The following is a 12,051-nucleotide window of genomic DNA, read 5'->3' on the forward strand; positions in this document are numbered from 1 at the left end:
TTATTTGGTAGGATTTCATCTGGAAGCCGTAAAAGAAGTCGAAGTTGGAGGGCCTAAGAAACTGGCCCATAGATGCTGTAGGCGCGGCACGGCAGGCGGCGGAAATACTGGCTGAACCTAAAACCGGGGAAGTCGCAGCGGTTTGCGGCAGGCGGGCCCGAGAGAGGTGCGGCCTGCATCCAAACCAAGCGGCGAAGGAAACGCGGAGAGCACAGCACCGGCACAGCCGCGCCGCGCAGCGCAGCCGTGACCAAATCAGCGCGACCCCGACGGACCCCCCATCCAGCTGCCGTGCCGCCTCCTTCCTCACTCCCTCCCGTTCCCGTCCCTACTCCCTCCCTCCTTCCTCGCACCGCTTCCGCTGCTCTGCTCGTCCCATCCCGTCCTCCGCCCACCTCTCCCCCCTCCTCCCATCTTCCCCTTCCCAGTGGAAAGGGAAGCAGGAGGGAGAAAGAAATCAAAGGATCTTCTTCTTCTTCCCTCGGACGCGCTCCTGCGCATGGATCCGCCGGGCTCCGGGCTCCCGGCGCCGCCGAGGAATCCTGCCTCGATCCGTGGCCGGCCGGGCTGGAGACGGTGCCGGTGCTAGTGCTGCTGGTTCCGCTGCGTTTCTTGGGGTGCTGCCTGCCGCTGTTCCTTCGCATGGCCTTGCGGACCGCCTCCTCCTCCTCCTCTTGATGCCGGCTGCTGCAGGAGTGATGGCTGGACGGCGCAGGTGAGCTGGATTTCTCGATTCTCTGTTCTTACCTGTTTGGGTTTTGGTTTCTTGGATTGTTGCCGGCTCCTGAATTACAGGATGGTTGGGTTCAGTCGCTTCTTTCTTGGGAATTTCGAGCCCGAGGGATGGGTATATGCTTATCGGATTGAGGTGTTCTCCCTCCCGCGCCCCCCCCCCCCCCCCCCCCCCATGGCACGGATTTCCACAACTTACAAGATCCATGGGCTCAATTGTTGCCGAATGGTTTCGATATCCTGCATCAGTTTCGGGGGAGGAAAAATTCCGGCCATCGATTTGCTTCGCCAGATCTTGATTCGCGCCCCTCACGATGAAAATCCGTGATGTTAAATGCGTTTCCCATCTGACTGCAGGAGACTCGGCATGGAATCAGCAACCGGCGCGCATGAACACCTCGACGCGCCTGCACGAATGCGGATCTGAATGAAGCCTGGTTGGTAGAGCCCGATGGTGGGAGCAGCGCGGCACGGGATCCCCTCCGTGTGGGCCCTCCTGTTCCTCTCCTCCCTGCTCCTCCTCCCGCCGCCCGCGGCGTCCGCCGACTTCAGCCACTGCGGCGGCTGCGACGACGCCGACGACGCCGGCCTCTGGGCCACCGACAACATCCTGCAGTGCCAGAAGGTCAGCGACTTCCTCATCGCCGCGGCCTACTTCTCCATCCCGCTCGAGCTGCTCTACTTCGCCACCTGCTCCGACCTCTTCCCCCTCAAATGGATCGTCCTGCAGTTCGGGGCCTTCATCGTGCTCTGTGGCCTCACGCACCTCATCACCGTCTTCACCTACGAGCCGCAGCCGAACCTGTTCCACCTCGTGCTCGCGCTCACCGTCGCCAAGTTCCTGACGGCGCTCGTCTCCTTCGCCACGGCCATCACGCTGCTGACGCTGATACCGCAGCTGCTGAGGGTGAAGGTCAGGGAGAACTTCCTCATGAACAAGGCACGTGAGCTGGACCGGGAAGTGGGGATGATGAAAAGGAAAGAGGAAGCGAGCTGGCATGTGCGCATGCTCACGCAGGAGATACGCAAGTCGCTCGACAGGCACACCATCTTGTACACCACCATGGTCGAACTCTCAAAGACTCTGGAGCTGCAGAACTGTGCTGTCTGGATGCCTGATGACAGCAGGAGTGAGATGATCTTGACACATCAGTTGAGGGAGAGGGATATAATGGACCCACAGAACCGCTCGATCCGGTTCCATGATCCAGATGTCCTTGAAATAAAGGCAACAAAGGATGCAATAGTTCTTGGACCAGAGTCAGCACTAGGGGTTGCTAGCCGAAGTAAACTTGAAGCTGGGCCTGTGGCTGCAATAAGGATGCCAATGTTAAGTGTGTCAAATTTCAAAGGAGGGACTCCAGAGGTCATGGAAACGAGTTATGCTATCTTGGTTCTGGTTTTACCTAATGATGGGTCATTAGGGTGGGGTCGAAGAGAGTTGGAGATTGTTGAAGTAGTTGCTGACCAAGTTGCAGTTGCTCTGTCCCATGCTGCACTCCTAGAGGAGTCCCAGTTGATGAGAGAGAAGCTTTCCGAGCAGCATAGAGACTTGCTGCGGGCAAAGCATGAAGCCATGAGGGCAGGGGAAGCTCGGAATTCCTTCCAGAGTGCCATGTACGATGGAATGCGAAGGCCAATGCACTCGATCCTCGGTCTCGTCTCAATGATGCAACAGGAGAGCATGAATCCAGAGCAAAGGCTTGTAATGGATGCCATTGCCAAAACAAGCAGTGTTGCATCCACACTAATGAATGATGTTATGCAGACATCAACAATGAATCATGAGCACCTGTCTTTGGTGAGGAGGCCGTTCAACCTTCATTCCCTAATTAAAGAAGCAGTCGGTGTGGTCAGATGTCTAGCTGGCTGCAAGGGTGTGGAGTTTGAGTTTCAAGTGGATAATTCTTTGCCGGAAAGGATAATTGGAGATGAGAAGAGAGTCTTCCATATTGTCTTGCACATGGTTGGCACTCTAATGAACCGATGTAATGCCGGCTGTATCTCGCTATATGTCAATAGCCATAATGAGATTGAAGAGAGGCATAATCAGGATTGGATGCTGCGAAGAGCAAACTTCTCTGGGGGCTATGTATGTGTGAAATTTGAGATTAGGATTAGAAAATCCAAAGACTATCTTTTGAGTTCATCAAGCAGTCACATAAGTCAGGGATCCAAACCCAACAATTCTGAGATGGGGCTTAGCTTCAATATGTGCAAGAAGATTGTGCAGGTACATTGAAATAATAAAACATCTCGAGCATTTACATCGAATAGGAATAATGTTGGCATCACAACTGTGTCGCTTAATGTGCCTCGCATGTTATATATTGTGTTGATCATGCTTGGTTAGATTTCACTTTTCTACAAGGTTAATATTGTCAAAGCAACAACAATTTCTTAGATTGTGATTGTTCTGTTACCCTTCTTGACTCCGTTTTCGTGGACCTTCTGAACATTTTTTTTCACGGACCTTCCAAACATTGTCAGATGTTAGAAAAATATCAGCACCTCTTTGATGTTGAGTACCACAAAATTTGTTAGAATTTGTTGAATTATTCAGTCTTGCCTTATTTTTGTACTGCTAGCAGTTTGGACCTGACAGTCACATAGAAGTTAGTTATACATAAATTTCTTCTATCAAACCACAGAATGTGTTTGATGGGCATGCTCTGACTTTTTATGCAAAAGGTCTAGAATACTTACGACTTTACTATAAACTGGGCAAACTGAGGCAATATATTTGTTTTTTTGCTTGACCTGATGCTTTATTCATAATAATTTTATGATACTTCTCATGACATGCGCTATTTTGAGCATTTTGTAATGGGCTGTGATTAATTCCAGTGCTTGGTTTGCATAAATATATTTAGTTATGCTAGTAGCCCAAACCTCAGTGAGTCTCTGATTAATCAACACTTCCTTCATCCAATTGTGAAAATGACCAATCTGTACTTGATTTGATGTACAATCATCATTATGCTGACGTGAGCCCTTATTTCTGCTGCAGATGATGAATGGTAATATTTGGTCAGTATCAGATTCTAAAAGCATCGGAGAAACCATCATGCTTGTCCTCCAGTTCCAGCTGCAACCTGTGACTCCTGTTTCTGGAGCATCCTCAGATTTGTACCGATCATCAATTCCCAATTTTAAGGGACTCAGAGTCCTTCTTGCAGACAGTGATGACACAAACCGTGCTGTAACTCACAGGCTCCTAGAGAAGCTTGGTTGCCGAGTCCTCTCGGTCGCTTCTGGCGTCCAATGCATGAACTCCTTTGCTACTGAGTCGTCTTTCCAGCTGGTGATTCTTGACCTCGCCATGCTAGACATGGATGGATTTGAAGTAGCTCTCGCCATCAGGAAGTTCAGTAGCAACAGTTGGCTGCCGTTGATTGTTGCCCTCGCTGCAAGAACTGACGACAACGTCCGGGATCAATGCCAGAGGTCAGGAATAAACGGCCTGATCCAGAAACCAGTTACATTAGCTGCACTGGGAGATGAACTGTGTAGAGTCCTTCAGAACAATTGAAAGAGCCTGATGGTTCTCGTTTCTTTCAATCTCAATAGATTGCTGTAGTTTGATCAATAGTTACTCTGCTACTAGATTCTGCCAGGTTAGATCCATACAATCTCAAATTATTTCAGACAAAGGAAAATGTATAGGAAGTCGTAAACATCGCCTTTTTCTTGGTTCCTTCGCGAAGGAAAGAAATGTGCAAAATTTTTGGAAGATAATAGTGTTAGAATTTGGAGACATTCATTTGTAAACCCTCATAGATAAGTAAGCATTTTTCACGCTAAGCTATCCATATCAATTTAAGCTTGGGGAGGTTTAGATCCGTGCACAAACACCAATCACTAGATAATTGGTCTGGACGGAATCCATGGGGGCAGTTGATGTATGTGATAGGGACATAGAAATGATGGATGGATTCACTGAATGCCACATAAATGTCTAAAGGAAGTAGGAACTTCTTGTATTGGTTAGACCTTGAAAAGCAGGCAGTATCGAGATTGCCGACAAGAAGGCACAGCCTGATATGGTTGATGCTGACCTCCTATCTTGAAAATTAAATACTAGTACTTGCAGTCTTGATCTGGTGGCCGGTGCTTCAGATGCACTGCATCTGCATTTCATTTCATACCTGGGCAGCTGAGAAGACCAGCAAACTCATGTGCACGCCATTTTCCCAACAGTGGCTTTCCTCTGTTTGCACCTGACTATAACAGTGAAATGATTCGAGTCCACTAAACATCTGTTATGTTGGTAATTAAGCTTCTGAGGTCATCTCAAGAGCTCTTCATCAGTTAACTGATGATAAATTCATCTGGACAGCATAGTCAAATGTCTAAATTGATGGCCGGCAAGTTTCACGAAACTTCTCACATAATCCATCAGTATTGACGTGTTCACCGGTTGTTCTTGTACTCAAGCTTAAATTATTTTATGCTAACGCAACACGTACGACAAGTACTGCCGTCAGACCTAGTCTTCAGTCCAAAGCGTTCCATTCATCTGGACACAATGGTGCATCCCTATGTTCCCCCCCTTATTGAAAAATGTGCAAAAGATGCCCGTTCAGTCTTTGCAGTTGGACGCTCTAACCTTACACAAAGTGACAATTGGATTGGTCATCTCCTTGCAATTGGCACGTCCTGGGATGCCAGACTTTATGTCCTGGTCTAAAAAAGGGGAAGATCACACTATCTTCTCGAAATAGGAATATGCTAGTGTTGTTGTATCATGTCCTCTTCACAAATCAGATGATAGTTATATGCAAGGAAGCAAGGACCAAGTTGGGAAACCCCTTGATCCCTTTTAAGCTTGCTTTAATACTACAACCAATTTCTGAAATCCCTCCTGCATGCACATATAGTTACTATCATGGTACTCAGAGATCTGCCTATGTATTTTTATAATGCACACTTTTGGCAAACCTTATCCCTCGTGCTGCTATAGCTCTTGAAATTTTCTATTTCAATTGGATTTGGAGCTCCTGCAAGGGGGGATGCATCTGATGACACTGGCTGAAAGTCATTCAGATCTGTGGTTGAGCCTTGCCTTTCCTGCATGCCTGCTGCCCATGCATGCAACTTGCCACATCCAGTGTGCAATGTTAAATTGTTGCTACTGTACATGAATGCTCTTTTTTTTTTGATACTTTACAAGAATGCTCTTTACTGACCCTTGACCAAATACATTGCTCTGGGCATAGGTATGATGGTACTGCCTACTGTTTGGATGCTGAGAACCTGTGGCTTCAAAGAGCCGGCAGCCCTAACTGCCACCTATTACCTGTCCGGGGAAAATGACCAAAGGTTAAGGGTCTATTTAGAGGCTAGGGTAGCTAACGTTCGGCTAATTAAAGCTCACTTCGATAATGAGCTAGCTCAGCTCAGCTGCTACTACTAAGCTGAAAAGGTTGCTGAGCTCACTACGTTAACGCTAATTTGCTGCAAAGGGAGCTCGGCTCAGTGCGTTTGAAAGCTTGAGCTGGATTGTTTGGCTTGCGAACAATCATAGTTCAAAAATAGTTTCAAGAGTAAATTGCAGACATCATTGACGATTGGCACTTGGATGCGAATTCATCCAACAACTTGTAAAATGCTAAATTAGTGCAATAACGTACATCAAACAACTTGTAAAATAATCAATTTAGTGCAATAACTTCGCAAATTGCTGCATCCACAATCCAAATTTACAATGGCAATGAATTTTCTAACACATAGTTTCAGTCGAGTGTATATTCGCATCGGGATAGCCGACCCATGAGGAACACCAAGCACGACCGGAATCCTCAAGACTTCGAAAAAGGGCCCCTGATGTCCTCACTGCTGAAGGCGACCCCACCAGGCTGACCACCTTCCTCCGGGAAGAGTTCGATGACACCCTCAACGCTCCGTGCCCCTTTCATAAGGACGCATGTCATAATCTTCGGGACTGCACAGTCCTCGAGAAAGAGCTCGACCCCCCCAGTGGAGTACAAGTGACCCCACCGCAATGACTATCGCAAGGACAACAACCATCATGACTACCGCTGCCGCAATGACCATGACGATCGCGACAACCGTGACCACCGCCGTGATGCTCGCGATGATCGCCGTCGTGATGACCGCGACAACCGCCGGCGTGACGACCACGACGACCAGCACCGAGAGGAGCGCCTCGATCAGCCACACCTAGACACCCACCGGCACGGCGCTATCAGAACGGGGAGTTCCAGTGGCCAAACCGAGAGGTCAACATCATCACGGGAAAAGCCCCAAGGCGTTCTGCAGCAACCGCAAGCAGAAGCTGCACCAGCGAGAGGTGCACTTCGTCTCCATATGACCAGTCCAGCATCTGCGCTGGTCAAAGCAGCCCATAACCTTCTCTAGGGAAGATCATTGGGTCCACATTCCAGATCCCGGGTCCTACCCGTTGGTGTTATACTTGACGATAGACCGAGCTCTCCTTCCCAAGGTGCTGATTGACAGCGGCAGCGGGCTCATCTTCATAGAAACCCTGAAGCGCATGGACTTCAACTTCGAGACTCTAGCCCTATGAAGAACCCTTCTACGGCATCATCCCCGGCAAAGGATTCTATCCTATTGGCCGAGTTGTTTTGCCTGTCACCTTCGGCACGCCCAGCAACTACCGTACGGAGCACCTCACCTTCGAGGTGGCCAACTTCAAGACTTCCTACCATGTCATCTTTGGCAGGCACATGCTGGCGAGGTTTATGGCGATCCCGCATCATATCTACCTCGTCCTCAAGATGCCGGCTCCAAATGGTGTCCTCTCCATCTATGGCGATGTCGAGACGTCGCACAAGTGCGATACCGAGGCAGTTCAGCTCGCGGAAGCCCTGGAGTACTTGGCCAAAGCCACCGCCATGCTCGCCGAGGCCTAGAAGGTGGACAAGGACTAGCTCACGATCCTAGAGATGTGCCCACAGTGCTGCAGCCTGAGCCTAAGGTCAAGAAGATTTGCCTCGGCCTGGAAGACCTGACCAAGACGGCCCTCATAGAGTCCGACCTCTCCGCCAAATAGGAACTCGTGCTCACCAATTTCCTCCAGGAAAACTCGAACATATTCACGTGGAAGCGATCCCATATGCCCGGTGTCCCGCGGGAGCTGGCTGAGCACTTCTTGGACTTGAGCAATGCAGCAAGACCGGTGAAGCAAATGCTTCGCCACTTTGCCCAAGATCGCAAGAAGGTGGTAGAATTCAATAAACTCCTAGCTATTGGATTCATCCATGAATGAAAACACCTGACTAGTTAGCAAATCCAGTTCTTGTAAAAAAGAAAACCGGTGAATGGAGAATGTGCATCGATTACACCGATCTCCCGTGCATCGACCAGGTCGTAGAATCTACGGCTGGGAGCACCCTACTGTGTTTCCTGGAATGCCACTCAGGCTATCACGAAATCTCCCTCAACCCTGCTGATCAAGATAAGATGGCATTCATAACGCCCTTTGGGATCTACTTCTACAACACCATGATCTTCGGGTTAAAAAACGCCGGCGCCACCTACCAGAAGGAAATCTAGGGTTGCCTTGCGACGCAGCTACACAAGAATGTCGAGGCCTACGTCGATGATGTTGTCAAGACCAATGATGAGGGGAGATTCATAGCCGACCTCACGGAAACCTTCAACAGCCTCCGAGGCTATCGCTGGAAACTCAAACCCGAGCAAGTGTGTCTTTGGTGTCCCGTCTGGAAAGCTCCTAGGCTTCATGGTCATCCAGCGCGGCATTGAAGCCAATCCTATCAGGGTCGATGCTATCAGAAATATGGTGAAACCAGCCAATAAGATAGATGTCATGAAGCTTACTGGCATGATGGCAGCCCTTAGCTGCTTCATCAGCAAACTCGATGAAAAGGGTCTGCTCTTCTTCAAGCTGCTCAAAAAGACCGACAAGTTCGAGTGGGACGGCGAGGCCAGCAAGGCACTCAAAGAGCTCAAAGCTTCCCTCACCACTCACCCTGTCATGACGGCTTCAACTGACCAAGAAATGCTACATCTCTACATCTCTACAATGATGCACGTTGTCAACGTCGTGCTAGTTGTGAGTTGTGGAACGTGAAGAGCCCGGCCATGCACACATGGTGCAACGACCGGTGTACTACGTTAGTGAGGTCCTCAACGACTCCAAGATCTTTTACACACTGGTTCATAAATTGCTCTACGTAGTTCTGATCTCGTCAAGAAAGCTGTGCCACTACTTCTAGGCGCACAAGATCTAGGTGGTATCTTCATACCCCATCGGTGAAATCCTCCACAACAGGGACGTCAATGGCCGAGTCGTCAAGTGGTCCGTAGAGCTCGGCAAGTTCGACCTTGATTTCTGCCCACGTCATCAGATCAAGTCGCAGATCTTGGCTGACTTCATGGCCTAGTGGATGGAAATCCAGAAGCCGTCCTCCGTGGAGAGGCTAGAACACTGGACTATGTACTTTGACGGCACCCTCAACTTTGAAGGAGCCAACGCGGGGGTCCTCTTCATATCCTCCAAAGGTGAGTAGCACAAGTGCGTGCTCCAGATCCACTACAAGCCCACCAACAATGGTGCCGAGTACGAAGCTTTAATCCAAGGCCTCCGCATTGCTGTTTCCCTCAAGATCAAGCGTATCCTGGCGTACGAAGACTCAAAAGTCATCATCGACCAAGTCAACAAGAACTGGGATTGCACTAAGAAGACCATTGATGCTTACTGTATGGAAATCCACAAACTTGAAGCCCACTTTGATGGTCTCGAGTTCCACCATGTCATCAAGGAACACAATATCGCCGCTGACGTCCGGTCGGCGTCTTCGTACAAAATCTCCGGAAACCTTCCATCAAGATTCTGGACCCGGACCAGGAAGATGCTGGTGCCCTAGGTCCAGCTAACCCAGCTCTCGCTGACGTTATGATGATTGAGGCAGACAAAGACTGGCACGTCCCATTCATAGCCTTGATCACTGACTAGATGGCACCAGAGGACAAGATAGAATATGAAAAATTAGCTCAGTGTAGTGCAAACTACGTCATCATCGACAAGGAGCTCTACAGAAATACTGCATCCACAGGCAACCTGGTGAAGTGCATTTTGCGCAGCGAGGGCATCAACCTCCACAAGATCCACTCTGGCACATGCGGGAACCATGCCGCCTCGAGAACTTTGGTCGGCGAGGCTTTTTGCTATGGTTTCTACTGGCCAACAACGGTAGCCGATGCAAAGAAGCTCATCCAAAGGTGCAAAGGGTGTTAGTTCTTCTTCAAGCAGCAACATCTACTAGCCCAAGCCCTGCGCACCATCCCACCATCCTAGCCCTTCGCATGCTGGGGGCTGGACATGGTCGAACCCTTCAAGACCGCTTCAGGTGGCTACACCCACATCTTCGTGGCAGTTGACAAATTCACCAAGTGGATCGAAGTCAAGGCTGTCACTAGCATTGAGTCGACTAAAGCCACTTAGTTCATGGAGAAAATCACACACTGCTTTGGAGTGCCAAATAGGATCATCACCGACCTTGGCAAGCAGTTCACAGGCTCCGAGCTCTGGGACTTTTGCCAGGACAACCTCATCAATGTGTACTACTCCTCAGTAGTGCACCCGTGCTACAACGGTCAAGTCGAACGTGCGAACGGGATGGTCCTCCAGTCCCTCAAGTCTCGCATCTTCGACGACGCGTCCAAGTACGCCAACAAGTGGCTTCTCGAGCTACCCCATGTCATATGGGGCCTATGGACCCAAAAGAGCCGTGCTACTGGCTACACTCCTTTCTTCATGGTCTACGGCTCAAAGGCCGTCTTGCCATCCAACATGGCCTTTGGCACCCCACGCATCTAGTACTACAAGGAAGGCGAGGCAGAAACAAGTTGGCGGGTTGACATCGACAGCCTCAAGGAGCATCGAGTGGCGGCTCTCATCCAGCATGCATGCCACGAGTAGCAGTTACGGTGTTACCACGATCGGAATGTCAGAGAATGCTCCTTCAACATTGGTGATTTGGTACTTCGTCGGATCCAGTCCACCAAGGACATGCACAAGCTGGCCACCCCCTGGGAGGGCCCCTTCATCATCAAAGAAGTCATCCAGCCAAGCACCTATTGACTCCAATAGGTGGACGGCTCAAGCGTCCCCAAACCGTAGAATATCGAGCATCTACGGTGCTTTTACCCTTAGATCTAAAAGCTATGTACTCTATTTTCCCCTTTTTATTGAATAAATAAAACCTTTGAGGTTCTTTGCGTAACTACTGCCTTACTGTTCCTTTGCCCGAGCTGATCCTGATGCTCGGGGGCTGTCCGACCTGTTTGATAGACCACTCGCTCTCAAGCTCGGGGGCTTCACCCAGGCGTCGACCTCCGGGCCTCGCATCGTTCTCTTCCCCCCTCTTCAGGCAATACGACTAACTCGTGTGGTCGGCGTTCTAGCTCGTGAAACCTACACAATCTTGCATTCACCCCTCCTACAAGCTCGAGATCTGCTCATAGCAGGACGCTGGTCAGGCAAGCCTAGGCTCTTAGTGACTACAGGCCTCAGCCACACGTTGTCCTATCGTATACACCAAGGGAGGGATGAAGCTCCTTTCTCCTTGCATCTGATTAAGTCAATTACATCACATGTCCTGTCTTATAGTTTAATACACCACAATGTTTCATTTTATAGGTCCAATTCATTGACAATGTTCTCCACTACATCATAATACTGGTTGTCCAGTTCTCGAAGCGCATCCACATTGAAGTCAGCCACGACTCATGTTCCAGCACGCTCCAAGGGGATCTGTGGGAAGTGTGTCGCCAACACCGCCAAGATGTTCTTGACGCACTCCGCTGTAGTGTCCCTCAACAGCTCCTTTAGCCGACCATGTGCAGCCTTGAGGCGATCGAGCAGCGGCGTCGACGCGGTCGGGTCGGTCTCTAGCTGCACCATGTCCATCACATAGCTAACTGCCTTACGAAGATCCTCTAGCTCCACCTCCAACCCTACAATTACCAGTTGGTCATGTTGAAGACTACGCATTGCAACCTCTAAGCAGCGCTAAGTATCTTTGTGCACGTTAGCTTCATAAGTCAGCTTCTGCAATACGGCATACTCACGATGAACCGCCACATCATGTTCTTGCTGAAGGCGCGCATTCAAACCCTCGCACTCTTTGAGGTGCCGCTTGAGCCTTTGCTCCCTAACCTCAGCATCTGCTCATTCAAAACAAGTATTCATCAGCACCAAGATCACAAGAACAAAACTGAGTAAACAGGTCAGCACAACATACCTCTCAAGTGCGAAGTAAGAACCTCTTTCTTTAGGGCATAATCCACATCTTTTCACATGGCGTCCTC

The 12,051-nt window shown here is 49.6% G+C and overlaps 3 protein-coding genes across 3 annotated transcripts; all 3 read left to right on the forward strand.

The window, feature by feature from the left end:
• The first annotated feature begins 430 nt into the window (after window positions 1–430).
• LOC117863701 (ethylene receptor 2) lies at window positions 431–4,536 on the forward strand. The gene is made up of 3 exons (XM_034747517.2): window positions 431–715; window positions 1,090–2,965; window positions 3,743–4,536. Exons 2-3 carry the CDS (start codon window positions 1,184–1,186, stop codon window positions 4,262–4,264), a joined length of 2,304 nt encoding a protein of 767 aa, XP_034603408.1. The 5' UTR covers window positions 431–715; window positions 1,090–1,183; the 3' UTR covers window positions 4,265–4,536.
• A 2,245-nt stretch (window positions 4,537–6,781) lies between these two features.
• On the forward strand, window positions 6,782–7,628 carry LOC117863735 (uncharacterized). Its single transcript, XM_034747558.1, has 2 exons — window positions 6,782–6,841; window positions 7,275–7,628. Exons 1-2 carry the CDS (start codon window positions 6,782–6,784, stop codon window positions 7,626–7,628), a joined length of 414 nt encoding a protein of 137 aa, XP_034603449.1.
• A 2,066-nt stretch (window positions 7,629–9,694) lies between these two features.
• Window positions 9,695–10,558, forward strand: LOC117863736 (uncharacterized). Its single transcript, XM_034747559.1, has 2 exons — window positions 9,695–9,807; window positions 10,225–10,558. Exons 1-2 carry the CDS (start codon window positions 9,695–9,697, stop codon window positions 10,556–10,558), a joined length of 447 nt encoding a protein of 148 aa, XP_034603450.1.
• The last annotated feature ends 1,493 nt before the right edge of the window (window positions 10,559–12,051 follow it).

The sequence above is a fragment of the Setaria viridis genome, chromosome 7 (assembly GCF_005286985.2).
Source record: "Setaria viridis chromosome 7, Setaria_viridis_v4.0, whole genome shotgun sequence".
Lineage (NCBI taxonomy): Eukaryota > Viridiplantae > Streptophyta > Magnoliopsida > Poales > Poaceae > Setaria > Setaria viridis.